General features: G+C 39.3%; 2 protein-coding genes across 5 annotated transcripts in view; both read right to left on the minus strand.

Annotated features, from left to right (window-relative positions):
• fbxw11a (F-box and WD repeat domain containing 11a) overlaps window positions 1–8,149 on the minus strand; it is a 78,913-nt gene extending 70,764 nt beyond the window's left edge. Inside the window, exons 1-2 of one of the 4 annotated variants that reach the window (XM_007227994.4) lie at window positions 8,040–8,145; window positions 5,571–5,675 (exon numbers count right to left, since the gene is read on the minus strand). In XM_007227994.4, coding sequence (XP_007228056.2) covers window positions 5,571–5,675; window positions 8,040–8,078 — 144 coding nt within the window. In that variant the 5' untranslated portion in view covers window positions 8,079–8,145. The other 3 variants (XM_022672045.2, XM_049474823.1, XM_022672046.2) reach the window with 3 other exon arrangements.
• Window positions 8,150–12,637: 4,488 nt separating this feature from the next.
• On the minus strand, window positions 12,638–25,286 carry etf1a (eukaryotic translation termination factor 1a). Its single transcript, XM_022672044.2, has 11 exons — window positions 25,136–25,286; window positions 24,522–24,638; window positions 20,516–20,691; window positions 19,824–19,963; window positions 18,366–18,504; window positions 17,623–17,813; window positions 16,459–16,588; window positions 16,168–16,341; window positions 14,520–14,584; window positions 13,943–14,090; window positions 12,638–13,333 (listed from the first exon to the last, which is right to left on the minus strand). The coding sequence occupies exons 2-11, from the start codon at window positions 24,605–24,607 to the stop codon at window positions 13,251–13,253; spliced, it is 1,332 nt and encodes a 443-aa protein (XP_022527765.1). The 5' UTR covers window positions 24,608–24,638; window positions 25,136–25,286; the 3' UTR covers window positions 12,638–13,250.
• Window positions 25,287–27,463: the final 2,177 nt, after the last annotated feature.

Consider the following 27,463-nt stretch of genomic DNA (forward strand, 5'->3'; position numbering starts at 1 on the left):
TGTGTGTGTGCAGTGACACACACTCTGGACTGATATCTGTTCTTGTTTTTGATTGCTGATTGTGAAATCATTTGCATAACACCATTGTGTGCATTAGCCCTGTTCTCTCAGTTTGTACATGCTAATCTGTGCTGGTTTTAAAACCATCAAAAGACAAGCAGTACTTCTGCTGGTAAAACGGAGCATTTCTGTCATCTATAATTCAAGAGTGAAGAGTGTATAGGAGTGTTTATACACTGCAGAAATGGAAGAAAATAGAACGTTGTCTATGGGAAGTATCATAAACACAGTCCAAGCACTAGCACCACAGATTACCACTGCACAATAATGAAATTTGAAGTAACTAATATATATATATATATATATATATATATATATATATATATATATATATATATATATATATATATATATATATATATATAAAATACTATACTATAATACTATATATAAATAACTGCTATATAATGGTAGTCTGGATAACCAGTATATATGCTAAAATTATTACAAATATATGGGATTTTTACCCAATTACTTCAGAAGCCAATGATGCAACATGTCGTTCTACTAAAAATGAACTCTGTGTATCACATACTGCAGTAATATAAAGGACACTAGACAGATATAATATATTAAATAAGATACAGCAAAAAGTGTAGTTAAATTTGCATTAAATAACAATGAACATCCTGCACTGTAAATATAGACATATCGCTCTATATCAGCTCTACTACATATTTTTTGTTATCTCTTGTAAAACAATTCCATGCTGCAGACCCCACAATGCTTCTAGAAATGTTCCTAAGGCTGTTTTTTTACACTAAATGTGGTACACACGTTCACATCACATGCGGGTAGGTGCAGCATTTGCCAGTTGGGCGCAAAAATTTTCAAACAGCATGTTAGCTGATGTGTGATTGGCTGCGGTCGAAGCATGGCATGCAAAAAGTAAAATCATCTGTTGAAAACTTCACAACTTTATATGACCCTGCACATCTGCTGCACCTGCCACGAAGCTGTATATTGTGTCGGAGCTGAGCAATCCATTAAAAACCATGGGTTAAAAAAATTCATGTACGTAAATCGTGGAATATCCACCTAATACAAATGGACGCAATTCTGTACCCCCAATATTGAGAACTTATTGTCGTATTCGACACCCCTAGGTGTACTCATGCTCCCCCTGAATGAACTAAAAAAAAGGCAGGCAAACACTAGAGAGTAGCTGAATTTGAAGAGCTTTCAAAAAGCAGTTAGTGCCCACACAGTGAGTGGGTGAGCGGTACGCAGTGTGCTGTGCTGCTCACTGTTGCTCTGTGTGCAAGATAATTAGAGCTGCCCACTCCAAATGGATGCTCAGCCCAAACTCTTCATCTATCAGTCAGCTCACACATACACACTGTGCTCCGACACTTAAAGAGAACGCACAACAACAAAAACGAAAGACAGATCTTATGTGCTTGTACTTGAACTGATAAGAAAAGGAATCTATATCAAGACAGTCCCCTATATAATAGCCACTGTAATACACTGTACCACTACACAGTGTAGAATAGTGTGGTTTCTTTTATTATTGGGGTGCAACCTCTGAAGTAACAATAATTCATTTCTGTTCAAAACAATTCAGTCAAATACTCAATCTAATTTTTTTTCCCCCAACAAATTTACTCTATTTTAAAAGGTTTAAAGAGGTTTTTACCCAATTTTACGGATCTTTTACAAAAACAGGCAATTTTTTGGTTTATTTTATTTTTTATTACGTTAAAAATATAGTGTTTGCCATTCAGCACATAACCAGGCTGGGAGAGTGACAATGGCACTCAACTTAATGTGTGACAGAGATAACTGACTGAGGGTCACCCAGAGAATAACCTATACCCTACTAAATACAATTCCAGTTGATTGCAATTGATTCTCCTGTTCCAAAATCAATCTAGTTGACTCAACCAATTCCTAACAACAAACCGGTGCATTTTAACACTCCTAATAACTAGCTATCTCTCCAACCACACATCCAATGCATTTCACACACAAGAGAAAACAAAAGCTGGGAAGGCATTCTGACATCACTGCGCTCTCTGATTTAACCACTGCAATGCCTGAGGGAGCTGGTGTTAAAGTCCCATCGCTTCCAGTGACATGCAGTGACCCAAAAACAAACGAGAGGCGCACAAGCGTGCTTTTGTTTCAACTGTGCTGAGGGTCATTAAAACAAGAGAACCGACAAGGCCATCTCTAATGATCATTTAATCTAAAGCCTGGTCGTGTGTGTTATTCATATAGACACGTGACTAAAGCAAAGAGAGGGAGGAGGGGAAAATCTGAGAGACAGACTAACAAACAGACAAGCACACACAAGACAGGAGAGGCTGGAGGCTTCAGTAATAATTGGACAACCAAGCACATTAACAGCTACCGAGTCAGAAACACCACATACTACAGATAGGCCAGACTACACCTAAACCTACCTGAAAAGAATTTACCATTGGGATTTGCCATTAACGCCATTAGATTTGCTATCCAGATAAATAAATATGCCTAATATAAGTGATGCAGCAAAAATGAAAAAAAAAAAAAAAATTGACACAACTAAACCAAACAAAACCTTTGGCCAAAGGCTGAATGTCAAAAACACCAAACATGTTTTTTCTCGGGTTTTAATTTGTATTTTACCACTCAAATAACCTATTTTTAACATCCCAGCAGACTAACCAACAGAGCACAATGCAGTGTTTCTACTACATGTTTTACAGTGGAAACAAGGGATGCAGAAACAGCAGACAGTCTCTGCTGGGCTGGACTGGTTTGTCTGTGATGGGTTAAGACAAGCCTCAGCTAAGCTAAGCTTTTCTTTAAATTTTTCTGAGCTGGATTACTCGCTGCTAGTTGATGACAGACTGAAATCCATGTGTGAGCACAGTCTTCACACTGTCCAGAAGCTGTACGGAGCCCTCGTGTCTGTTGACAGCTTTAAGCTAACTCTAAAATCTTTTTTGCTCTGTTTTGTGTCTTGGAACCCAATGAAGTGCCATTGCTGCTGAAAAGAATATTAGAGGAAACACTGCAATATGACCTAAAATCAATTTGTAATTGGTAAGCTTTGCTTATGCTTTTAAGGCCATTTTCAGTTGAATATTTTCAGTTTAAAAAAAAAATGGTGCATGCTTTCTACTCTTTCTGCCAATGCCCCACTCTTTATGTCCAAACGCTTGTGGGCCTCTGGATACTGGATATAGTGGATACTGGATATAGTGTTTCATCTAAAATCTGAGGTATTAATATTGAGTTTGTCTTCATTTGTTGCAGTAACATCCTTCTGGAAGGCTTTAAAACAGATGCTGGAACACTGCTGTGATATTGGATCACCAGTTCTGGATCAGACACATCCCTACAGCTCATAGAGAAAGTGTTTGGAGTGACGGACCTCCACAATACCAGAGAACACAGTTCACAGAACTTCTCACCAACACTAATCACTGGGTGTGGTGACCTTAGGCTTATGTGCAGCTGCTCCAGAACGTCCCATTCTGTCAGAGGTGCTGTTGTATGGAGATTATATAGTAATTGATGCATCTAAAGTAGCTGAATTCACTTATTAGAAGAGGTGTACAGAGACACTTGTATATGTAGTACACACACACATCACCAGCTCTTATTTATCTTTTAAAAAGCCATTTAAATGCCTGATTAAAGAGCCGATTACTGTTGTTTTGCTGTTTTCTTTGGGTTTTGAGTGAATCAATGAGTCACTTATACCAGAAGGACCACACCAATAAAAAAATGGTATATATGGTATATAGTTGGGCACTATATAGAAGCTCTAGTTTGACAAGGCTTGCTGACATGTTTTTCAGTTTTTTTATATCAAGCATACTGTCGACCTGATAAGACTTGATAAGACCTGATAATGCTCTTTATTGCGATATAAATAACATGGCCTAAAATTCCAGGGCACTCCTCCATTTATGACTGGTTTCAGATTTTCATATGCATACACTGCAGCAGCAACATGTACTAGAACTGGTTCTAGGCACGTCTTTGTTGTCATAGCGATGAATACCTTTGCTAGAACAAATAATTGTGTTGATTCAATAGGAGTGTAAAAGCACCAGCTATCAAGGAAGTATGCAGAGACAATCCAAGCTGTGTGAATGTATTACAATGTAAACCACCGCTGGCATGGAGAGTCGCTCTGCTGCTTGATGCAGAGCCAGGAGGCAAGATCTAAGGCTGTCACTGGAAACACTAAATCCTCCTGCGATCGCTGTTTTTTTTTTTGTGATGCACTCTCTCTATTAATCTCTACACCTTCTCCAGGCAACTGTCACAGACTACACGGCACAACACAGGGCACTGGGTGCGTTTGAGCAACACTAACAATTACACCAATCACAGATCAATATTCATCTGAAGTTTAAAGTAAATCATAAATGAACCAAAATGAAACATTTTGGTCAAAACTGAAACCTAACAAAATTAAACATTTGGTCAAATTCGTAATACGTAACGTAATTTTTTTTTTCGCATTTTGCCACTTTTTTTTTATAACTGAATAAATCAAATAGCCTAAATGTATTTTTGTCAAACCAACATGAGCAAGCAGTAAATGTTTCTGGAGTAGCACTGCTAAAGTAAATTTATGATTACGATAGCACTGATATATTTACCTAAGTAGTGCTATCCCAATAATAAATTTATCTCAGCAGTGCTATTCCATTAATACATTTACCTTAGATGGGATATTCCAATAATACATTTACCTCAGTAGTCCTATTACTTTCATAAATTTACCTCAGCAGTGCTATCCCAATAATTCATTTACCTCAGCAGTTTTGGAAATAAACAAATGCTAAGGTTTGGTTAGCTTAGCTAAAGTTATTTTTCTAGCCAGCTAGAACATGCCAGTTTGTAAACAGGTAAGAAATGGACTAAACTGATACCAAGCATGATAAGTAGTGCTGAATGTTTTGGTCCGTTTTAATAAAGTGTAAAAATAAACGTAAACCTGCTGTATTCTGGCTGTTTGCTGGCTTTCTCCCACACTCCATGCACTTTAATATGCTGTGATGTTAGGGCCTTGGGGAGAAGAAGGTGGAATGTGGGCCTGGTGCAGCTGCTGAAAAAATCCTAACATTAAAAAAAATAACTGCACTATGATTTAGAATAAATTCATCACTACCCATTATAAATTATTCAGACAAATACTGAAAATTTCCCTTTTTTTGGTGCATCCCTAAAGGAGACATAATCTCCAATTGGTGTTTGCAGATCTAGGTTACTCAAACGGACCCAGGTAAGGCCTCAAACGGCCACCCAAACCAGGCGGAGAACAGGGTGTGGTGGGGTGCGAGGTGTGTGGGAGGTGTTCAGGGGAAAGACAGAGACATAAATAATGGGCAGACAGTGGAAAAACAAGGGGGTAGGACAAGAGGGAATAGAACCTTGTGGGTCAGACAGGTTGGACTGTGGGTGGTAGCACCGAGAGGAGAAAAAAGAGGAGAGGACGAAAAAGAGGTGGATGAGATGAGGGAAAATGAAAGGAGAGGCACTATTAAAGAGGAGAGCAGAACCTGGTTGTGGGCCCGGGAGGTGGGGAGGCTCTGCAGGCACCTGAGAGCGCACAGGCTCTCTGCTACCGAGGAACAACCCAGCCAGAGAGAGCGAGGCAAAGAGCACTGTGTGAGAGAGAGAGATAAAGAAAGAGAGAGAGAGAGAGAGAGAGAGAGCAAGAGAGGGAGAGATAGACAGATAAAAAGAAAAGGAGTGAGGGAGGAAATGAACCATGAAAGAGGAAGTGTTAAGGAAAAAGCAAAAAGGGTAGTTAAGATCGAAGGGGAAGAAAGAATCGCAATGTGGGTGCAATTTATTTAAATGAGAAGATTAAGAAATGGTGAGAAAAAAGAGAGGTGGAACAAAGTGAGAAAAGAGGGAAGTGAGAGAATAAGTGGAGGAGAGTAAGTGGGGGAAGTGAAGGAGGGGAAAAAACAGTATTAGAGCAACATATAGTGAGCAAATACATACACACCCCCTCATCCACACACACACACACACAAACATTAAAGTCTGAGGCCAGTTTATTATAATGTGGTGGGTGGGGCATGAGAGGGTGTGTGGTAAAAACCAAATGGTTTACTCTGCTTCCATCCTCAAAGAGTGTGAGGCAAAGTTAGTGTCAACATTAACACTGCACAAGTACACACACACACACACACACACACACAGTAAGTCAAAAACACACAAAACAAACAATTAAGCAAAATCACCATCAGGCACAGATGTGTGTATACGTATATGTGTGTGTGTTTATAGGTGGATTTGGGCAGGACAATAGATCTGAAGAAGGGATATAACGTCAGCGGTGAGTCTAAGAGGTGGAACAGGTTATCAGCATGGTTAGTCAGCATGCAGTTAAACCCACATCTAACTGAAAAAGCAGTCGAGTAGTAGAGAGCAGTGAAACAGATGCAGGGTTACTCAGGGCATCATTTGGCGTGGGGGTTGGGGAGGTGTTTGACCATATGTTGAGGTCAGCCTCTATTACAGGGCCGAGGATAATAACGGGAGAAACAACAATACACTGACCCTAATATGCCGCATAACAATAAACCCAATTTAGCAAAACATACTCAAACCAAACAACAAGAAACTGTGTTCGCTCGCCAAAGACGTTTATTCTAGTCACACCTTCCATGATGACAGTACCAAAATTTACCATTCAGAATTGATCCTAGCACATTTAACAACTAGGAGTGAGCAATTACACAGAAAACAGAATAAACAAATTAAAAAAAAGTTTTTACTTTTTTTATGTTTTCCTTAACGAGAAGTATAATAACTAATAGTATACAGTATCAAGGTAGAAACATTTTAAATACAAACTAAACTCACTAAGGGAATTAAATTGTTCCCTTAGCATAATTAAAGTGCCTGCGCTAAACTGAGGAAACTATTTATTTATTAGGAATTTATTAATTATTAGTAAGAAATGCACAAAAATGACACTGCAATATTTTGATGTTAAATTTTGCTGAACAAAATACATGAACTTTTGGCAAAAAGTCCTACACTGGATTAAAAGGCTGGGTCAACATAATATGCGAGTTTTGTCAAGGAAAATTATATCCACAAGTGTGGATTTTTCTTTTGTATCAGTAATTTTTAAAGTTTACTTTTTGTTTTCTAAACATCAGCATTAGCAGATGTGATGCAACAAAACATTTACCACCAATCAATCTATTTAGGCGATGCTAAAAATGAATGTTGTTTAAATGTTGTTTTTAACAAAGAACGAACGTTTATTCAATGTCATAACTTTAACACTAAGCGTTGCCTATTAGAAGATGTAAAATAAAGGTAGTTTTAAGGTTGTTTTGTCGGTCATTAGAATCAGAAGACGTAACCTAATGCCATTAACGTAATGAACGTTTATAGAATGTTTGTTTTGCTATCGGGTATTGAACCGAAAGTTTGAAACGTTGTACAGGTTTATCGTTAGATTATCGTTAACACGGATCTGCCTGGTGGTCAGCGTAATAACCCACCTAGCCTAGCGAGGTTACCGCGGTTACCTACCCGGCCGAGGAGGCGCATGAGGCGGGCAGTGGGGAGGGAGCTCCGGGGGTGAGTGGCGCAGCGTCGCCGCAATGACTGCAACTCTTCTCCTATTATTGACGTTTTTCTATTAACAACAACACCGCCGGATCCGCGCGAGGCTTTCCTGCGACACGGCGCGTGTTTACGGGCTAATATAAGCTAACTCAATCCTGTCCCTCTGAACTCCAAAACCCCGCATTATACACCGTTCCATCAGCCGTAAACAGCGCTCAACAGCCCCCATCCATCCATCCATCCATCCTCCACCCAGGCCCTGAACCACAGCTAACTAAACCGACACAGCTATCTACCCTCTCAGCCCCCGATCCGCACTGTCCCCGCCGCCTACACCCGCCGGCCCGCTCCCAGCCCCGGATCTAGACTCCTGTCCCCCCGTATTCAACCCCTCTGCGGTGTTTATACCGGGATATCCGCTGTCTGCTCACCATTAACTCCAGCGTCTTGTCCTCCATCTCCGGCTCCATATTGTTGTTCCGTCCGCCTCGCGCTGCGAATATGGAAACCACTCACTCCCCAAACAGCCGCGTGAAGCCAAACACCACACAGCGGTCCTGTCAAAATACTGCAGCTATTTAGTACAGCGTTTTAACATATATATGGCTCTAACTTACCTAAATGCTTTTATGAGAAAAGTACTTTCCACAAATAATAATATTAAAAATGAATAATTATTATTTAAATGTCCCTATCTAAACCCTTTCTAAACAGCAAACCACAGTACAAGCTATAATAATAATAATAATAATAATAATAATAATAATAATAATAATAATAATAATAACAATAATTATTTTTTTATAAGTTATATATTTATTGTAAGTACATTTTAATAAAAAACATACATTTTAAAACTTAATAAATTACCTTCGTAAAATATATAAGAACGGTAGAAAATCAAAATGTACCATTGAAACATTAACAATGAACAATTCAACATATTTACAAGTCTAGATTACGCACATGAAACTTACACATCTTACAATCTTAAAACAGATTTCACAGTCAACTGACTATAACATCTCCAGCTTTATTCCTTAATATAATATAATATAATATAATTACAACGTCAATTATTGCTGCAATTATTACTTTTCTGTACTGTCTGTTTCATATTTATTCATCTAATTTATTCTAATGGCAAATTGGTTCTATTATTCGTACATTCGAATGTTTGAATTATATATTATTAATATAGCTTCAATAAAATATACTGCCAGTTATATATTTATACAAATAAAATATTTTGCCAGTTACACTCCGGTTATAATGCCTTATTTACTCGTCTTTTGTCTTGGGGAACTTTTATACTGAAAATGTGAGGGTTAAAATTCCGTTTCCTGTGTTTACAATCGATCCTGTGAGCCTTTTGTAATGTGGTGACTCTGATTGGCTAAGCCGACGGAGAGGCGTGGCCTAATGGAAGCATGCTTCTTTCTGATTGGCTCGCGGTGTTGTTGGGGCTTTTCCTAGCGATGAAGGGAAGAAGATAAAAAATAAATAAATACAAAAATCTCACTCGAGTAAAAAGATCTGTATAAATACCGTAAATGCGAGCTGCAGCAGAATTAGGAAAATATATATAAATATATCCTAAATATGACGACTTTTCAGGAGAAAGGAAAAACTTTTTAAAAATGCAGTAGGTAACGTTAGCTAATTTTTGGAAACAAGGAAGCGGTTCCTCTTACTTTATGCATTTTTCCCTGCCATATAAGAACTCTTTATTCATTACAAATTATTTTTTTACTGTTCTCTGCCTTTAACAGTAAAATAATAGATTTTTATTGTCATAGCATTTGATTTATTAACTCCTGCTCAGTTAAAAAGAGCAGTCCAAGAAACATCATAATAATTGTTTTAAAATAAATCACCTTACATGAAGTCATTACAAAATTATTTTATTTTAAGTAATTTATTGGCATTTCTATTGGTCTATGAAAACATTAACCATATAAAGATTGACCAAATTCACTTAATAGAAACAGGAGATGCACGTTTTTCTATGATACTGACGAAGTTTCATTTGCATTCCCTTTTCTGTTAAATTTCCCAAAAATCGCGTAGATTTGGAGCCTTTCTATTGATCCATGCATTGTAATAAAAATAGCCAATTTTAAAAACAATTAAGTTCGTCAAGATGTAAATACAAACTATATTTACATCTGTTCTGTTCTGTCAGCAATGATGTGGTGTACTTTAGTGGATAACACACGTCATGATGACGATTGTATTGTTTGATATACTCAGCTAAATTAATATCTAAACACCATAGAAAAATTAAAGAATTATTCCTTTGTAATTCATTGTAAAGTAATTGTCATTAATAGGTTAAACATATGATTGGAATTGCAGTTGTTATTTTCACCTAATATAACAGAAGATACATTTGACAGAAGCAGCCTGTAGTTCCAACAGACAGTTTAACAGCTTTAGCAGCACAATTAGTGAAGAACATATCCTTATAGCCTGCCTGGCCAAAAAAAAAAAAGGTCATCCACTCCAATGTTGGGCTGGACTGCCTTTAGGCTTGATTATGACATTCTCAGTGGCATTGTTTCAATAAGCTTCAGCAATATCACAATATTTATTTTATCCAGTGTTGCATTAATTTTTCACCAAGATCTTGCAGCATTGGTGATGGTAGAGTCTGATCGCTGCACAAAGTCTTCTCCAGCACATCCCAAAGATTCTCAATAGGGTTAAGATCTGGACTTTGAGGTGAACAATCCATGTGTGAAAATGATGATCTCATGCTTTCTGAAACACTCTTTCACAATTCCAGCCCCATAAATCCTGACATTGCCGTCTTGGAATTTTTTGCATACTCGTGCCACCAGGGAAGAAAAAATCCATTGATGGAATAACCTGGTCTATATTCAGTATATTCAGGTAGTCAGCTGATCTCAAACCTAAACAAAACCTGATCAACTGCAACAACCCCTGGAGTTTTTTTCTGACCATATTCCTTACTCAACAATGTTTTCCCACTGTCCTTTTACTTTTTAATAATGCGTTGGGCAGTTATTAACCTTAGTTTAGGAGTTTCAGCTATCTCCTCAGGATGTGTCTTTTCACATGGTTGTTTAAGAAGGGAGAAGCTACTTACTGCATTGATTAGGATTAAATAACTTGCTGCAAGCTGAAACACTCACTCATGCGGTAATTATCCAATGAAAGAGGCTCTTAAATATTTACTTAGTCTAATCTCGGTGGTGACTTTTTTGGTCAGGCAGCATCTTTGCTAGGAATTATTGCCTACATTTTTTTTATATATATAAAAATTGTTACTGTTTCTGGGCTTTTTTTTTAAGATGGTAAGATTTTATTCTAAGACATATTGACAGAGTTTCTCTAGATCATTTTGTTCATTTTTATAAGGCACACCATTTTTTTTCCACCCTATTCTACGCAGATGTTACACTTGGCCTAGTAATGACCTTAACCACCAAGTCAGACTTCATAATCAGATAGTGACCTACTTTAAACACAGAGTCAAACAATAAGCACACGTTACTGCCATTGCTCAGCAGTACAACCAAACCTCTGTGTTTAACCCATCTGTAGGAGTGTGAACACTCACACCCTGTTTTTAAATCTTTAGGCCAAGTCTGCCCACAGAAACCCTCAGTCAAGAGTACAGGGTCAACAAGGCTATAGCACCGCTTGAATCAAGGGCCAAACAGCAAGTATCAAATTTGAAATGCTTTGATTAAAACCTTAATTTTCTTAAACTTATCAACCCTGACCATTGACTCGTCAATATTACATATGTTAATTCAGTCAAAAAAACAAAACAAAAACAGGAATAAATAAGGGAAAAAACATAGGGATGACTGGGAAAAGGCTGCAACTCTTCTAATACCACTCACAATACAATACCTCACAACATGAACTGTAACCATCATACATGAATTACTGGAATTGGAGTGAGGCCTGACAGTGAGTGCCAGATGGATGAGACATTCCATTTCTGAAGTTGGATGGGCATTTAACATTCCTCTACCCAGTGTCTCACAGGTGAATTGTGAATACATCATAGAAGGCATTACCCCACACAGTGGACAGCACAGTGGGTGATTATGCTTGTAATTGAGAGTCTCTCTCTAAAATTTTGAGTGGCAGAAACCACAGTAATATTCAATGCCGGCGGCCCCACATGCATACTCCACAGCTCAGCGCATCATTGTTAAGCTTTCATGCATTATGGCAAAAATCATGGGACGTCTTTCTAGTTCCTGTTTCAGGACATGTCGACTGCCAGTGTAAAAGCAATAGATTCAGAAATCAATCTTTTAGCTCCTGCCACAAGTAAGCAGCCCGGCTTAATTAAAAACTGACCTCATTTGCAGCAGAACAAGCTTGCTTGTCCCTTATATCTGCAACTGGTTTGTTGTATTTCCTTTTAGTGGAGACATGAAATACTGTAATACAAGATTAATTTCTGCAAAGATGGAGGGCAGCTTTAAAACTAACAGAAAAAGATCAAGGGGGTGGGGGATAGTGGGTGTTGCACAATATCCTACATTATTGAAAGCAAAAAGTATAATACAACACCATGTTTAATGTCATACAGGAAACTGGCCCTAATTTAAACACCTCACAAAACACGCCATCATTCCTTAAACTGGTTCTACTTTATAAAAGTAGTTATTTCTGAAATACTAGTTTTTCAGTCACTACATCCTAGTCTTGCAGCCTAACAGTATAATCAGCAAAGTTGATTTGTGATATAAGAAGGCTAAGTAGTTTGCAAACACATATTTCCATTGTGTACTAGATCTTCTTGGAAGGACAATTCTCATAAAGCTTCTGGCTGGAGATTTTTCAGTAGTGTGCCCAATCTGAACCCATCAGTGGCACTGCTGTTCCTGACACATTTACATAATCATACATGATTGACCACTCGAAAACATCTGGTGAGCAATGGTCTTGTAGATGTACAAGGTGAACAAAACAGACCTCCAAACTAATTTTAAAAATATCCAACAAAAAAAAGCACAAATACATGTCAAATGAAAGGATATTGGTTTTAAGCAAATTTAATACTTTTTTGTCCCCCCATTCGCTACAGAAACCCAGGTAAAAAAAAATCCCACACTGTCATAAAATACAGCAGCAGCAGTTGCCAGTAAAAAAAAAAAAAAAAAAAAAAAAAAAAAAAAAGAAAAGAAAAAAAGAAATGCAAAAGGACCCAGAGAGACAGAGGTAGGGAAGGGTTGATGGAGGACAAGAGAAAAAGAAGGGAGGGACATAAAGAAAAATATATTTGTGTAAGAGGAGTGAGTCCAAAGGCGACTTGGACTGAGCAGAGTTACATCCTGGGCACGTGCTGTCGTTTAAATTCAGTAGGGAAGGAGAACAGGAGATTAAACAAAATGAGGCAAAGTCCTATCCAATCAGAGTGCTCTAAGGCAGGGGCATAATCATTAATTGATGAAGGCTCAGTCCTTCATTTGATTGACCGTTAACTCCTCCTTTTCAGCATCTGAAATTGTCTGCATGTGTGTGCATGTGTATAGGTGTGGGTTTGTGGTTAATTAGGGTCCACACACTCTCACTGCAAAAGAAAGACGCATTTCTTTCCATATTTCTTCATTCTTTCTTTTCGGTTCTCTTCCCATTTCAGTTCCGACTACCTAGTAGTCATCCAAATCGAAAAACTCATCTTCATCTCCCTGATATTCCATCCCTTGGAAATCCACTCTGTACCGCAAGATACCTGGAAGAAAACATACACTGAATGAGTTTATGAGCATGTACATTGAAAAGAAATAATTTTAAATGAAACTGGTTTATAAACCACTTTCTCCAAAACCTTTATATCTCCTTTACAACTTAATAGCCATCAAAAAAGTAAAGAACTACGAATCTGTATTACCCAAATAAAAAAAATCCGCTAATTAATAGGCCTTCTTGAGTTGAATTTAGTGTGTTAGCACTTGAGCTGTTTGGTAATGAGACCATTTGGTGATCATTATTTAGTACAATCAGCTGATCATGCATATTGATCGAGGTTGGGGCTGAATACCATATTAATATGGCTGAATACCATATTAATTTAGAGCTGTGATCCTAAACTTGATTTGATTGGTTCTCAGATTTGGCCAATTAGAGAAACTTTGGCAGATCAACAATAACATATTTTGACTGAAAAACATTTGTGATCATTTTTGGCTACCTCTAAAATGTAAAAGAGCATATGACTTCAAAAACTACGATTGGAAAACAGTGATGCTAAGCCCATCAAAATACACCACAGCAAGCTAGATTTAGTAAAGTACACTGAATAATGAAAACAAAGGTGCCTAAAAAGTGTTACTATCCTCACCGCCAATTCCTCCAAAGCCCTTGACAAACTGTGAACCCTCCTGACTCTTGTCTGTGACTATTTCCAGCGTGGCTCCAAATTTCTTGTAACTATTAGCAAACCACTCCAACAGCGGCATACACTCGATCAGTTCATGCTCCTGCCCCGTCTGGGATACAAAAACAAAAACATGTTATGATCAGACAATAACTTAACTCATTTCTAAACAATACTATATATATAAAAAAAATACAACACAAGTTAATTCTGCCTATTGTTTTTAACTTACATTGTATATTTATTTATGTATGTATATATGGTATCAGCAAATTAGGAGTTTCATTATATAGTGTAAATGCCCATTTACTGTGCACATTACAATAAAAATTGAATAACTACAACATAGAAAACGTGTTTTTTCTTCTCTCTGTTTATGATGAACAGTGTTAATTTTTCTAAGAACAAAGCTTATCTTGCTTAGACATGTAGCTGTATGAACAGGTGCAGGCTTTAAAAACAAAATATGACCTTTTACATAGATCTGCTTAGCTCTGGAATGAATGCACGCGCGCACGCGCACACACTCAAACACACACACCTCTTTGTCCGTGAAGTGAGACTTGTCCTTCTCTTGCTCAGGTGTCAAATAAATGGTCTTCTCATCTGAAATAAACAGTAAAGAAAAAGTGAGAAATTATCTATTATGTATAGTTTTACAATACTACATACTGTAAACAGTTACGCTTTAGCAATGTTTCACATTTATTCATGTTACCATATTACAATTTTTAAATACTCATTTGATCAATCCATAACAACAGTTCACACTTGCGTACATGTTCTTTCATTAGATCTATAATAAGAATACAAATCATCCCGTACAATACCAGCCACTATCCAAGGTCAGGGTCCGGAACGCCAGAAAGACATTACAGAGCAGACACACCTGACAGCTGGCTGATATGGTGCTTAAGCAACTGGCTACAGTCAGTTTTAAAAACACCCCATTGTGAGAGTTCCGCTCTCTGGTCCATCGTCCTTGTCTCTGCACTTTTTACTGTAGGACAATCGTGAACCATTTTCTGCTCATGGTGAACAGATAAAAGGCTAATTTATATTCCCATTTACTTACAAGAATAAATACATCTGTTTTGTAAGTTGTAACATTAACTAGCAACAAATTTATATGCACCATTCAAGCTGGCAAGGATTTTAAACAAAACATCCAGCTATAATGCAGTTTAGTGAAACATTTAACAACAGGTTGTGTTACTGCAATTAACTACAAAAAAAGGTATCAGTGAAATCGGTGAAAGTTTTATGTTGTGTCCATCTACAGCACTGGGAAAAATTAAGAGACCACTTCAGTTTCTGAATCAGTTTTTTCCAATTTTGCTATTTATAGGTTTATGTTTGAGTAATATGAAATTGTTGTTTTATTCTATTAACTACATACAACATTGCTCCCAAATTCCAAATAGAAATATAGTAATTTAGACCATTTATTTGCAGGAAATAAGAAAGCTTTCAGACCTCAAATAATGCAAAGAAAACAAGTTCATATTTATAAAGTTTTAAAAGTTCAGAAAACAATATTTAGTGGAATAAACCTGTTTTTAAATCACAGTTTCCATGCATCTTTGCATGTCCTCCTCCATCAGTCTTACACACTGCTTTTGGATAACTATGCCTCTCCTGGTGCAAAGAATTCAAGCATTTCTGCTTGGCTTGTGATCATCCATCTTCCTCTTAAAAATATTCCAGAGGTTTTCAATTTGGTAAAATCTAAGAAACCCATCATTTTTAAATGGGATAATTTTTTCCAGAGCTGTAGCAGTAATTGTGTTTTGCTTAAACTATTGCCTACAGTATCCCCAACATTTTTAGTGGTACTACTCCTTGCTATCTGTATCTGCAAGCCTACTAGTACAGAGCCTTCCGTATTAAACACTAAGCATTAATGAGCTTTCACAGTGCCCCTTTGTTTCTCTTTCAATAGTTTGTGGCGGCTCTTATAAAGCATTTGAAAATTCTTGATTAAAGTGAAATAAGAGTTTACCCTATTAATGTAATCTTAAAACCATGAGTAGTATTTTGCATAGCAAAATCAGTGCGTTTTTTTATGTGGTACCTACAGGGTGAATGTGTGTGGATCTTCTTATGTATGCTCTATTGTGTGAATGCGTGTGTGTGTGTGTGTGTGTGTGTGTGTGTGTGTGTACATGCATGCATGTGTCGGCAAGTACCATTCTCTAATCCGTTTAGCTCAGCCCCATGTACTCGTAAGATGTATCTCATGGTGTCCAGGTTCTCGTAAACAATGAGGATCTCCACTGCTCCCATCTCCAGTGCCTTCAGCGTGTCCTCCACACCAAAACAGTACTTTCCCGTGTCCTGACTGATCTCATCAAAATAGCGACCTGAGGGACAAAAGTACTAATCATTAAACATGTTTATGTCATTGAACATTAACTCGTCTTCTCAGTCTAGTATACTAAATGCCGATACTCTGTATGCTTGTGTAAACAAACACCTACCTATAAGCTTCTTCTCTTGAATGAATTTGACGTTTGAAAGGACCTCAGCCGACAGCTCAATGGCTTGATTGAAACCATTCTCTCCACCGTAAGAGATGTCCACCAGCTTCAAAACCTTCGCCTGTAACCTCTGTTACCAAATTACACACAGACAATCCCGACATTAATATGCTGCTAAAATCTGTAGCTTCCATTTTTCTTTACCAATGTTACACATAATATTAGAAAGAAATTTTAAAAACTTTAAATCAGGTTAGTAAACATTTTCATTTAAGAATTTCTAAGGAACAATAGTGTTTTGTCAACATGGCAGTGTGTGTTACTGAGCATGCACATCTAAAGGAAAAGAATACTAAGGACTTAAATCTCTCTAAGCTGGTATGACAGAATTATCAGGTTAAATGACAATTTATCTGGACATATGCAGCGATGTCAGAGCACAGAACAAGAATTCAAACTCGGGTAGAGCTAACCTTCATGAGGGACTAAGTACAGGCAGCAGGAGGAATATTTATAATAATATATATATAAAAAAAACTGATTTCCAAGTTCTTCATTAGAGCTCATCACTGTCCATGTGAAGTTCATAGCCCTAAACTAGCCCTAAAGAGCCCTGTCCCCAAGATATTATAATAATAATAATAATAATAAAAAAATATATAATAAAATAAACATGGACGAACCAAGAGGAGATAAATATATAGGAATAAGATATATATATTATCTTATTCACCAGTAATGGACCAGCAGTAAGTCTGGTAGAACAAATGTTTTAGAAGGACAGGGCAGAATATTACATCACGCAGCACAAATGATTTATTGATCTGATACTGAGCAAATGACCTGAGCCTCAGAGTAAAAATAGAAAAGAAATAATAGAATATTTTCATGATCAAACAGAAAACTGTACAGAGGCCCAGCAGAACCAATTAGGTCAGTGGTATGACCTTCAGGCAGGGTTGGGAAAAAATTCAAGTAATGATCACAAAGTACAAATGTTAGAATTACAGATTAAAATAAAATAAAATAAAGACATTAAAAAAAGGTGTAAAAAGTTTTAAAGTCATAAAAGGTGTATAACGTGATTTTATTTTTTATATAAACATAATGAATTTTAAACAAATAAAAAATCAGTGACTGGGATCAAATGGTTTATGCTCTCACCGGATCAAACATGTCAGATTGGCTGAGTTCAGTTTTAAAGTCTGCAGATCCAGCCAGAACCATTCCAGCCACGTTGACCTTATCATTGGACACAAAGAGCTGCACTGCTGTCTCTGCCACTTTACGCACATAGTTATGCCTCTTCTCCATTCTCAATCGTGCAAAACGCAGCGCAGACTGTCCTCCTCTACCTGAGAGACAGAAAAGCAGCTTTATTATTCTGCCCTAAAGGATTTTGCTGGTTAAGGTAAAATCTATCATTAAGGTTTCAACATGAGAGGATGACAGGGACACTGCATAAAAAAACCCCAAAAAAAACATGAAAACTACCTGGCAGGCCAATTACGATGTTTTAAGGCCTGATGACACCTCTTTTAATAAGTAAAATTTGTTCTTTAAAGTGCATTTATTGCTGACAGGCATTTTACTGCATACAAAATTACTTCAGATATAATTACAGAGGATAGTCATTATGCCTATGTCAATCATTAAGGTCATAAAATGTAAATTGTGTTTTGCTGACTTAAAAAGCTCCATCCGAAAACTTCAGGATAAGTTTGTTGTAGGTAGTAGATATTGGTGATCCATAACTAACAATCTGACATTAGTAGACATGAATGCTCCATATATTTTATTGCAATCTACTTTAATGCAAATCCTTTCTAAAATACAACAGACAGTAGTGCTAAACAGAAGTCATTTGGGCATATAGTGCTTTTGCATTTGTTTGTGTTTTTCAGTACCGTGTTTTTTGGGAAGGTCCACTGTGAATTTGTGCAGCACTTCTCTAGTGTTGCCCTGTAAGGTCCCGAATAGTGCACCACTTCCATCAATCACGATGAAGCCAAACTTACTGTCATCTGACAACAATGCTGTCAGAGCCTAGAAGGAAGAAGAAAGAAATACTGCGCTGAGAGACTGTGTAAAACTCAAACAGTAGTGTATACTGCCAAAACAGTGAGATAAACTGACAGGGGTTAAAGAGTCAAGTGAAGCTGCACCTGCAGGACACAAGACAGCTGTTTAACACAGTGAGAGACGTGACAATCTGCAAAGATTGCTTTTAAACTGCAGTTCTGCTTAAAAGTCAGTGCTGAACCCTTTTTTTTTTTTTTTAGAGTGAATACTGCACAAGCACACTGTGAGGGTATAACTAACTATGTACATCAACCAGATCCTGCTGAAGTCTTCTAAAGACTTTTCTCTGCATGTTTCATTTTAAATTATTTAAGTGCTACTCTACTGGTGTGTATGCTGGACTGCTTGAAAGCAAACAAGCTGTCTATAGGCGTAGACCCCTGAGGGTGAACTCCAGCATGAGTGTCAGTGAACAGATAAATAAGATAACAGCACATGGAGAACAAGGCAACATGTCATGTTAAGATATTGTAGGAGTTCTACTCCATAGGCTTAACCCCTAAAATAACATCTACTTACAGAATTGTGTATTGGCGGATAAATTCACAAGCACTCCAAGCTAGCTAATGGGTAAATAACCCCTCTGATAAACCCACTTTATCCTCACCTCAAATTTGAAAAATGCGTAGTTTGAGAGTTGGAAGAAGCACTGGGTAATGTATGGGTTTAGGGGAGGGGCCAGAGGGAGAGCTGATTGGGCTGAGCAGTTATTGACTGATTTGCATATATAGATATATCATCCTCGCCTATAGAGCAGTTTAACCTGCGAGGGCGCTGCAGAGGCAGAAATTAACGCAATAAAAGTGTTTTTAAAAGGTACGGAAAGGTTTATAAAAAAAATAAGCAGAACAGTGATGTTTCACTAATTTAAAAGGAACACATTACAGCTATTAATGAAAACAATATGGTTTCGGGCTTAGTCTCTCTTTAAGCACCGCCAGTTCTAAGGCACAGGTTGACAGCAGATCTTTTAACATTCTCGCTCTTTGGATTTTAGTTATAGAAAAGGTTAGTTATTTCGATGACATGACAAACAGTAAACAACACAAATCTTCAGCTAAGGAACAGCTATGCGCTATGCAAGCAGCAGCTAAAGTTAAAATTTGCAAGAAAGATAAGCAGCAACACAGTCACATCAAACTAGTAACATCCAAAGCTGCGGAATCACAGTGCCAATTTGCCTCCCTGGTTTAAAACCAAATCCCTATTCAAAAATACTCTTATTCAGACACTTATATTTTGTGGCGGTCCTAAAACATGAGCACTCATGTTGTACAACTTACTTCGGTATGAAATTTGTTGTCACAGAGATACAGCGAGGTATTGATGGGTTTGAAAGGCTCAAAGTCGATGTTGACTTTCTTCTCTTTGCCCTCTTCCGTCACAATGGTGCCGCAGTACACTACGAGACCATTAGGGGGCACTGCAAACAAAGGGCAATAAGCACTGTTACACTTATTCAACTTCTCACATTATGATAAAACTAGAGAGGGGAGCATGAGGGACAAAGGAATTGAAAAATGACAGCCTAGCATTAACAGAGTTGAAGTGAATGATTGCACAGTTACTTTAACTCTGTTGCTTCATACTCTATACTGTATGATGAAAAAGTAATACCCACTGGCAAAAGTATTATAATTGTGTTTTATGCTTTTATCCAGCAACCATCCCATGTATTACTGTCTTTAAAAGAAAGAAAGAAAAACAAATAACTATGCATTTAAACATACTAAGGACTCAATCCGTTGCAGTGCGTGGCCTTTCTAAAAGAAAACAAAATAAAAAGGATATATTCACAAAATAAAAAAAGAAACAACTTTACTAGCGCATACTCTGAATGTAATGATAAAGACATACTCCTGTGAGTGGTGTTCATGATTAAAAAGCCTCATAATTACTTTTTTGAAAAGAGCTGAAAAGAGTCAAACTATAACACCTCCTACTAGCAACTGTCACAAACCCACACATGACCCACCTTTGTTGTAGAGTTTTAGTCTCTGCTGTACTGAAGTGATGGCTCCCAGCACAGACAGTCTGTTGACTCTGCTTTTGATATTGGAGGCTGTGCCAAACTCGTCAGCAAGCATCTTGGCTACTCTGGAGATCTGATCTTTAGGAGGTATGATCAATGAAATCATACTGGTCCCATTACTGAGAGAGATAGAGAGATAAACAGAGAGAGAGAGAGATCAGATCAGTACAGGTGGCAAAGGAGAACATAAAACAAAATTAAATCTGGGCCACAGGTGAGCAGACTCAGAACCCAGTCAGAATTAAACATCTCAGGCTGGGTAAAACTTACAATAAAACTGTGCAGAAATATAAATAAACTACATACACACTACATATTGTAAATATTGTCTATTGTGTGTACACAATAATGTCTCCAATAATATGACTAAAATTATATTAAACACTTTTAAACACTTGAGACCCTATTATGAATGTCCTGCTTCATCCTACACAAATCCCACACAAACACTAATCTGCAAGGTTTCAGAACAGTAAGGATCACCAGAACAAAAAAAGTGTGGGCAGTTTCATTTGCTACAGAATTGTTCCACTGGATTTGTCACATATTCACACATTACAAATGACAATACTGTAATAACAGCAAATAAACTGAATTATATGCAAGAGAGTTTAGAACCAAAACAGTGCAGATAGTACAAACACACATACAGATGACAGCAACTCTGTGAGCTCAAGATTGTATTCAACCTATGGCTATCAAAGCATCTTTTTTTCCTTTCCTCACACCATGCAACAATCTGAACTGTATCTTTTTACAGGTAAAATGTAGGCAGTGAGACACACTAGCATTAATTAATAATCCAAAAATGAATAACAATAGAAATAAACCATGTCTCAGAAACAAAGGAGTAACATCCTAAGACAACTTGTACCTGCACAGCACAAGAAATCTCACTTAACCACCTGTTGATTGATATTTTTTTTATTAAATACATTCAGCTACTTCCTTCTTTGCATTATTACTTCTACTACTAATCACAGTCTTACACTCACAGTATAACCAAGTAAGTATTATTAACAAAGGAACCATTTATGTCTGACCAAAACAAACACTGTTATGGGTACACAAAACAACTAAAACACCTATTGCAATATATACTCAAGTAGTCTTTTCAAAACAAGCAACATAAGGGATCAACAAAGGTGTCAGTTTTGGGCCCAAAGGCTATTGGCCTTCACCAAACGAGGATTAAAAAGGGCAAAGAGAGGCTTATGGGAGACAAAAAAATGGCAAGATGCTGTAGTGATAAGACATTAAAATGATCTGTTTTTTGTTGTTGTTTTTACTGGCCATGGTGAAAGATATGCTTAGATAAATTATAATTTAACATGCATTCCCATGTTGTAACAACAAAATATAAATATTAGACTAGGTCTGAAAGAAATACATTACTGACTTATCATACAATACATGGGCATAACCTCTACAGTTTTTAATTAAAATGTTAACATCACAGGCTTATATTAGAGACAGTCCATATTTAAAGCCTGTCTGAAAAAGACTAACAGGATCAGGGTGGTGCCATCACTTCCCAAGATGAGAGAAAACGCAGTGTACATTAATTTAGAGAACCACAAAGATCTGTGCCAAAACCATTTCCTTTCTTCCTCCACACACAAGCTGACAGTCAATTATACCCTCAAAAAAATGCCTGTGATGGTCTGTAGAATGACTTATTCTACATAGAAATTAAGAATCAATTCTAACATAGTATCACATTACCTACTCTGAAAGGACAAACACACACACACAATGGCTGTCCTTGAATGAAGGACTAAACTGTTGTGACACACTGTGTCCTCAGCCATAACTACCTGTCAAGAGGGTTAGAGGAGTAAAAGAAATGGGCCATGCAAGCGGTCACGCTGACGTTGCATTTACACACACGGTGTGTTTGTGTGTGTGTGAAAGAGATGAGGGCAGGCGCGTTCAACAGTCCATGAACTGGTGCCGTTATCAACCATCATCACAAATGACACGTTTCACTATAAACACAGCTCGGATACAAATTACAACCCTAACACGTTAATCCTATGGGGGTAATAAACAGCACGCAAACAAGTACGATCAGCAAGGTGTGCATCACTTAAAAGAGAAGCAGTTTCCAACCTTGGCCCTGGAGGTCCCCTCTAGCCTAAACATTTTAGTGTTTATCATGTTCCCAACATCTAGCTGATCTGCAAATCAGCTAATTAACAAGCCTATTCTTGGTAGAAGGCAGTGTGATGGTGTAGAAAAAACACAAAGCTCTTGTTCACATTACCAGGCTGAAGCGATTCAAATATGATTTACTGCTTTAAATGTGAGACAGGCTGTCTGAACACATCACATTCTATCTTTTTAAGTCATATTTGAATCGTATCGGAGTGACAAGTGTCTGTCTGTAATGTAAACAATACAGTCCCTGGCAGGAGCACACCTGCACACTGATACATTTATGCAGATCACCTTGTTTTCCAATGCAACTAAGTGATGCTCTGAAGTTTGATGTGAAGAAAAATTTAATATTAATAGTTATTAATGAAAAGAAACAACGAGCACTGCGAGTCTAATCTGTTGCACTTATACTACGACAATGGTGCTGGCTGATGAAAACAGCACTAAGCATATGGGTGTAGGCAAAAAGACTTCAACTTTATGTTGCACAGCCACAAAACATCTGATCTAGGATCACATATACTACTTAAACACAATAAGGAAAAAAACTGTTTTAACACATCACACAGCCCTTTAAAAAAACAGGCCTCAGTCAATTCAGCCTAGTAATGTGAACACACCTTAAAATATGCAGGGGCCCCTACAGTACCAGGGTTAGCATCTGCTGGTTTAGTGGAAAGCCGTCCAACATGAAGGCCTCTTTCAATCCACTGAAATGAATGCCGGTTAGTCCTAGCAGCCCAGAGACTAGCCAGCTAGAAAAAAAATACCAGTGTGAAAAGATAATGAAGCACACCGTTGACTGCAACAGCTCATTGCCAGTGCCATTGTGTAAACCCATTTATCACTATCAGGGACACGCTTAATCAATGCTTATTTCTGCCATGCGCTCCATTCCTGCTTCCTGTGTGTACAGTTCCTGTTCCTAGCTTTCTCTATTGCTTCAAAACAATAGAAACCGCAGAACGTGAGATATAAACGACCATTTAATGCCCAGAACTTGTGGTGACCAAGCTGAGTGTGAATTAAGTCAGTGAGTAGCCCAGTCCAGATGAACTAGCAAAAACCCTGTCTATACACATACATACTATGTCCACACAGACATCAAAGACTCTAACTATCCACAGTCCATGAACCAAACACTTTCTATCCACATACCAGACATAAAAAAGCCCTAGCAATATCTCCACAGCCAGGTTACCAAAGATCCTTTATATACACAGTCCAGGTACCAAAGGCCCAAGCTATCCAACGATCCTAAAACTATGTCCAAAGTGCAAGTACCAAAGGCCCAAGTTATCCAAAGCTAAGATGCCAAATATCCTATAACTATAAGAACAGCCCAGGTACCCAAGGCTCTAGTCATCCAAAGTCAAGGTATCAAAGACCCTAACAATCCACAGACCCTAGTTTCCCAGTCCATGCATCAAAGACCCTACCTGACCACTGCCCAGATATTAAAAGCCCTAGCCATATGTCCACAGCCAAGGTACCACAGACCCCGGCTATCCACATTCCTGGTTTCAAAGACCCTACCTGCCCACAGCCCAGATATCAAGGGCCTATAAATCCCCAGTTCAGGCCTCAAAGACCCTAAGTTAGCTAAACCGGTTCCTCTGAACTGCTGCTAATCCTAGCTAGCTACTCCTCCCAAGGCCCGGCTAGCTAGCTAGCCAGCTTAACCACTTGGCTAACACACTGGACATCTGTCGTCAGGCTCCCAGCCACCTATACTGCGGGTTCACTCTGCTCTATAAACACTTCACGAAGTGGTGAAACATTTCCACACCCTCTGGCCGCCTCCAAACTCTTGATCAGCTTCTTAATTTTCCAGATCTCCACGTTCCTGTCCGCGGCGCTCGGGTCGTCCGCCATCTTCCCTGCTGTAAGTTAATCGCTTCGGCACCTGAGAGGGAAAAAGAGGTAAAACAAAGCCATTATTGGTATTAAATTACACACAGACTTTAAAACACAGCGGTTGAATCGATTAGCGTGATCTATGCGCTTTAAATCAGCTCAGGAGAGCGGGAAGTCTCGAGTGGCTTTTTAACGGCGCAGCTGGTTAGCCAGCTAGCGCGCGCTCACCTGACGTAGCTGGGTTAGCTGCTAACTAGCTAGGTTAGCTCGTGAGGGAGGAAAGAAGGAAACATCACGAACCGGGAAGCGTTAAACAGACCTCAGAACCTAATATGTGTTAACAGAAACAGCTGCTAAGTAAACTGTAGACCCCTCACTTCTTCTTCCACCCTTTTCCTCTTACTCCCAGGCCACACAGTACACCCAGCTCCCTCACTGCCCTTGCAAACAACGGAAAGCCACAGTTTCCATTCAAACGCAGGCAGTCAGTAAGTAGCTATAACTCGCCCAGGCGGGTTTTCTTAAATATAAAAGCGGCCGCCGTACCTGCCACACGCTCCGCCGCCGCCGCGCCTCTCCGTTGTTTTCGCCGGACCGCGGTGTGACGTTGCCTCCCAGCCGGTTCCGTCCCTACCGACGGCGCGTGGAGCAAAAAGAGGGGACTCACATGTGGGAGGAGGGACTACAGCCTCCCCGTCTTTCACTTCCTAGAAACGCGCGTAGATACTGCGACCTTTCGGCCTGTGATTGGACGAAACGTGCGTCCGTCATTCGCGAAAGAGGACGTACGTGGACCTCAGGTGCCGCGTGGCAGATGGGAAATGTAGTCCTCTACGGTTTAACTTCCAGCGGTAGGTACAAGTCAAGTCAAAGTCAAAGTGGTTTTTATTGTCATTTCAGCTATATACAGAGTACACAGTGAAACGAAACAACGTTCCTCCAGGGACCATGGTGCACATAAACACAGTGTAGACAGAACAATAAGATAGATAGATAGATAGATAGATAGATAGATAGATAGATAGATACTTTATTGATCCCGAAGGAAATTTAGCAAGTGCAACAGTACAAAAGTGCAGACAGACAATACAACACAATACAGAAAAAGAATAATAAATAACAAGACAGTGTGCAAATTATGCAGTGTGCAAAAAAGACCAGTGAGGTAGTAATTACCTCTATTGCACAGTGTGCAATAGAGTCCAGTGAGGTAGTAGGGTTTTTAGTGCTTTCCATTTTCTGGGGTAAGTGGGGTAAGAGTGTGTGTGCATGTACAGAAAAACCATCAGTTCAGTCTCTGCAGTTAAGGAGTCTGATGGCTTGGGGGTAGAAGCTGTTGCAGAATCTGGTCGTGCTGGACCGGATGCTGCGGTACCTTCTTCCCGAAGACAGGAGGGAGAACAGTTTGTGTGAAGGATGGGTGGGGTCATTTACAATGCTGGTTGCTTTGCGGATGCTGCGGGTGGTGTAAATGTCCGTGATGGAGGGGAGAGAGACGCCGATGATCCTCTCAGCTGTCCTCACAATACGCTGGAGGGTCTTGCGGTCAGAGACGGTGCAGGTCCCAAACCAGGCAGTGATGCAGCTGCTCAGGATGCTCTCAATGGTCCCTCTATAGAAGAGTGTGAGGATGGGTGGAGGGAGACGGGCCTTTCTCAGCTTCCGGAGGAAGTAGAGACGCTGCTGGGCTTTCTTGGCTGTAGAGCTGGTGTTCAGGGTCCAGGTGAGGAACTTGGTGCTCTTAACAATCTCCACAGAGGACCCGTCGATGTTGAGTGGAGAGTGGGTGTGTTGGGCTCTCCTGAAGTCAACAACCATTTCCTTTGTCTTGTCCACATTCAGGTGAAGGTTGTTGACTGTACACCAGTCTGTCAGCCGCTGCACCTCCTCTCTGTATGCGGACTCGTCGCCTTTGGTGATGAGACCCAGCACGGTTGTATCATCGGCGAACTTGATAAAGCTGTTAGAACTGTGTTTTGCAGCACAGTCATGAGTCAGCAGGGTGAACAGCAGAGGACTCAGGACACTGCCCTGGGGGGCCCCAGTGTTCAGTGTGATGGTGCTGGAGGTGCTGCCCCCGAACCGGACTGACTGGGGTCTCCCCGTCAGAAAGTCCAGGATCCAGTTGCAGAGGGGGGTGTTGAGGCCGAGCGAGCTTAGCTTCCTGATGAGGTTCTGTGGGATGATGGTGTTGAATGCTGAACTGAAGTCTATAAACAGCATTCTGACGTAAGTGTCCTTCTTCTCCAGGTGGGTGAGGGAGAGATGAAGGGTGGTGGTGATGGCATCGTCCGTGGAATGATTGGGACGATACGCAAACTGCAGGGGGTCCAGTGAAGAGGGCAGTTGTGTCTTGATGTTCCTCATGACTAGCCTCTCGAAGCACTTCATGATGATGAGTGTAAGTGCAACGGGACGGTAGTCATTGAGGCAGGACACTGTGGACTTATTCGGCATGGGGACGATGGTGGTGGACTTGAGGCACGTTGGGACAGTGGCGCTGCACAGGGAGATGTGAGGACATCTGTCAGCTGGTCTGCGCACTCCCTGAGCACTCTACCGGGGATGTTGTCTGGTCCAGCAGCTTTCCATGGGTTGACTCTGCGCAGAGTGTTACTCACGTCCACTGCAGTCAGGCACAACACCTGCTCGTCCGGCTTGGGCATGGTCTTTCTCACCAACGTGTTGTTTTGTGCCTCAAACCGTGCATAAAAATTATTCAGGGCATCAGGGAGGGAGGCATCACGTTCACAGGACGGTGGCATTGTCCTGTAGTTGGTGATTGCCTGGATGCCCTGCCACATGCGCCGCACGTCACCCGTGTCCTTGAAGTGGCTGTGGATTCTCTGGGCGAGTGCGCGCTTTGCCTCTCTG

This window comes from Astyanax mexicanus, chromosome 2 (genome assembly GCF_023375975.1).
Source record: "Astyanax mexicanus isolate ESR-SI-001 chromosome 2, AstMex3_surface, whole genome shotgun sequence".
NCBI classification, from domain to species: Eukaryota; Metazoa; Chordata; class Actinopteri; order Characiformes; family Acestrorhamphidae; genus Astyanax; species Astyanax mexicanus.

Excerpts from the sequence above, each read along its gene's own strand:
- etf1a (XM_022672044.2), bottom strand. The coding sequence starts at position 24,607 with ATGGCGGACGACCCGAGCGCCGCGGACAGGAACGTGGAGATCTGGAAA. Across the intron at positions 17,814-18,365 it reads GGACCTTCCCAAAAAACACG|GTAGAGGAGGACAGTCTGCG; the intron begins GTACTGAAAAAC and ends TCTGTCTCTCAG. Across the intron at positions 13,334-13,942 it reads GGGCTTTGGAGGAATTGGCG|GTATCTTGCGGTACAGAGTG; the intron begins GTGAGGATAGTA and ends GTTTTCTTCCAG.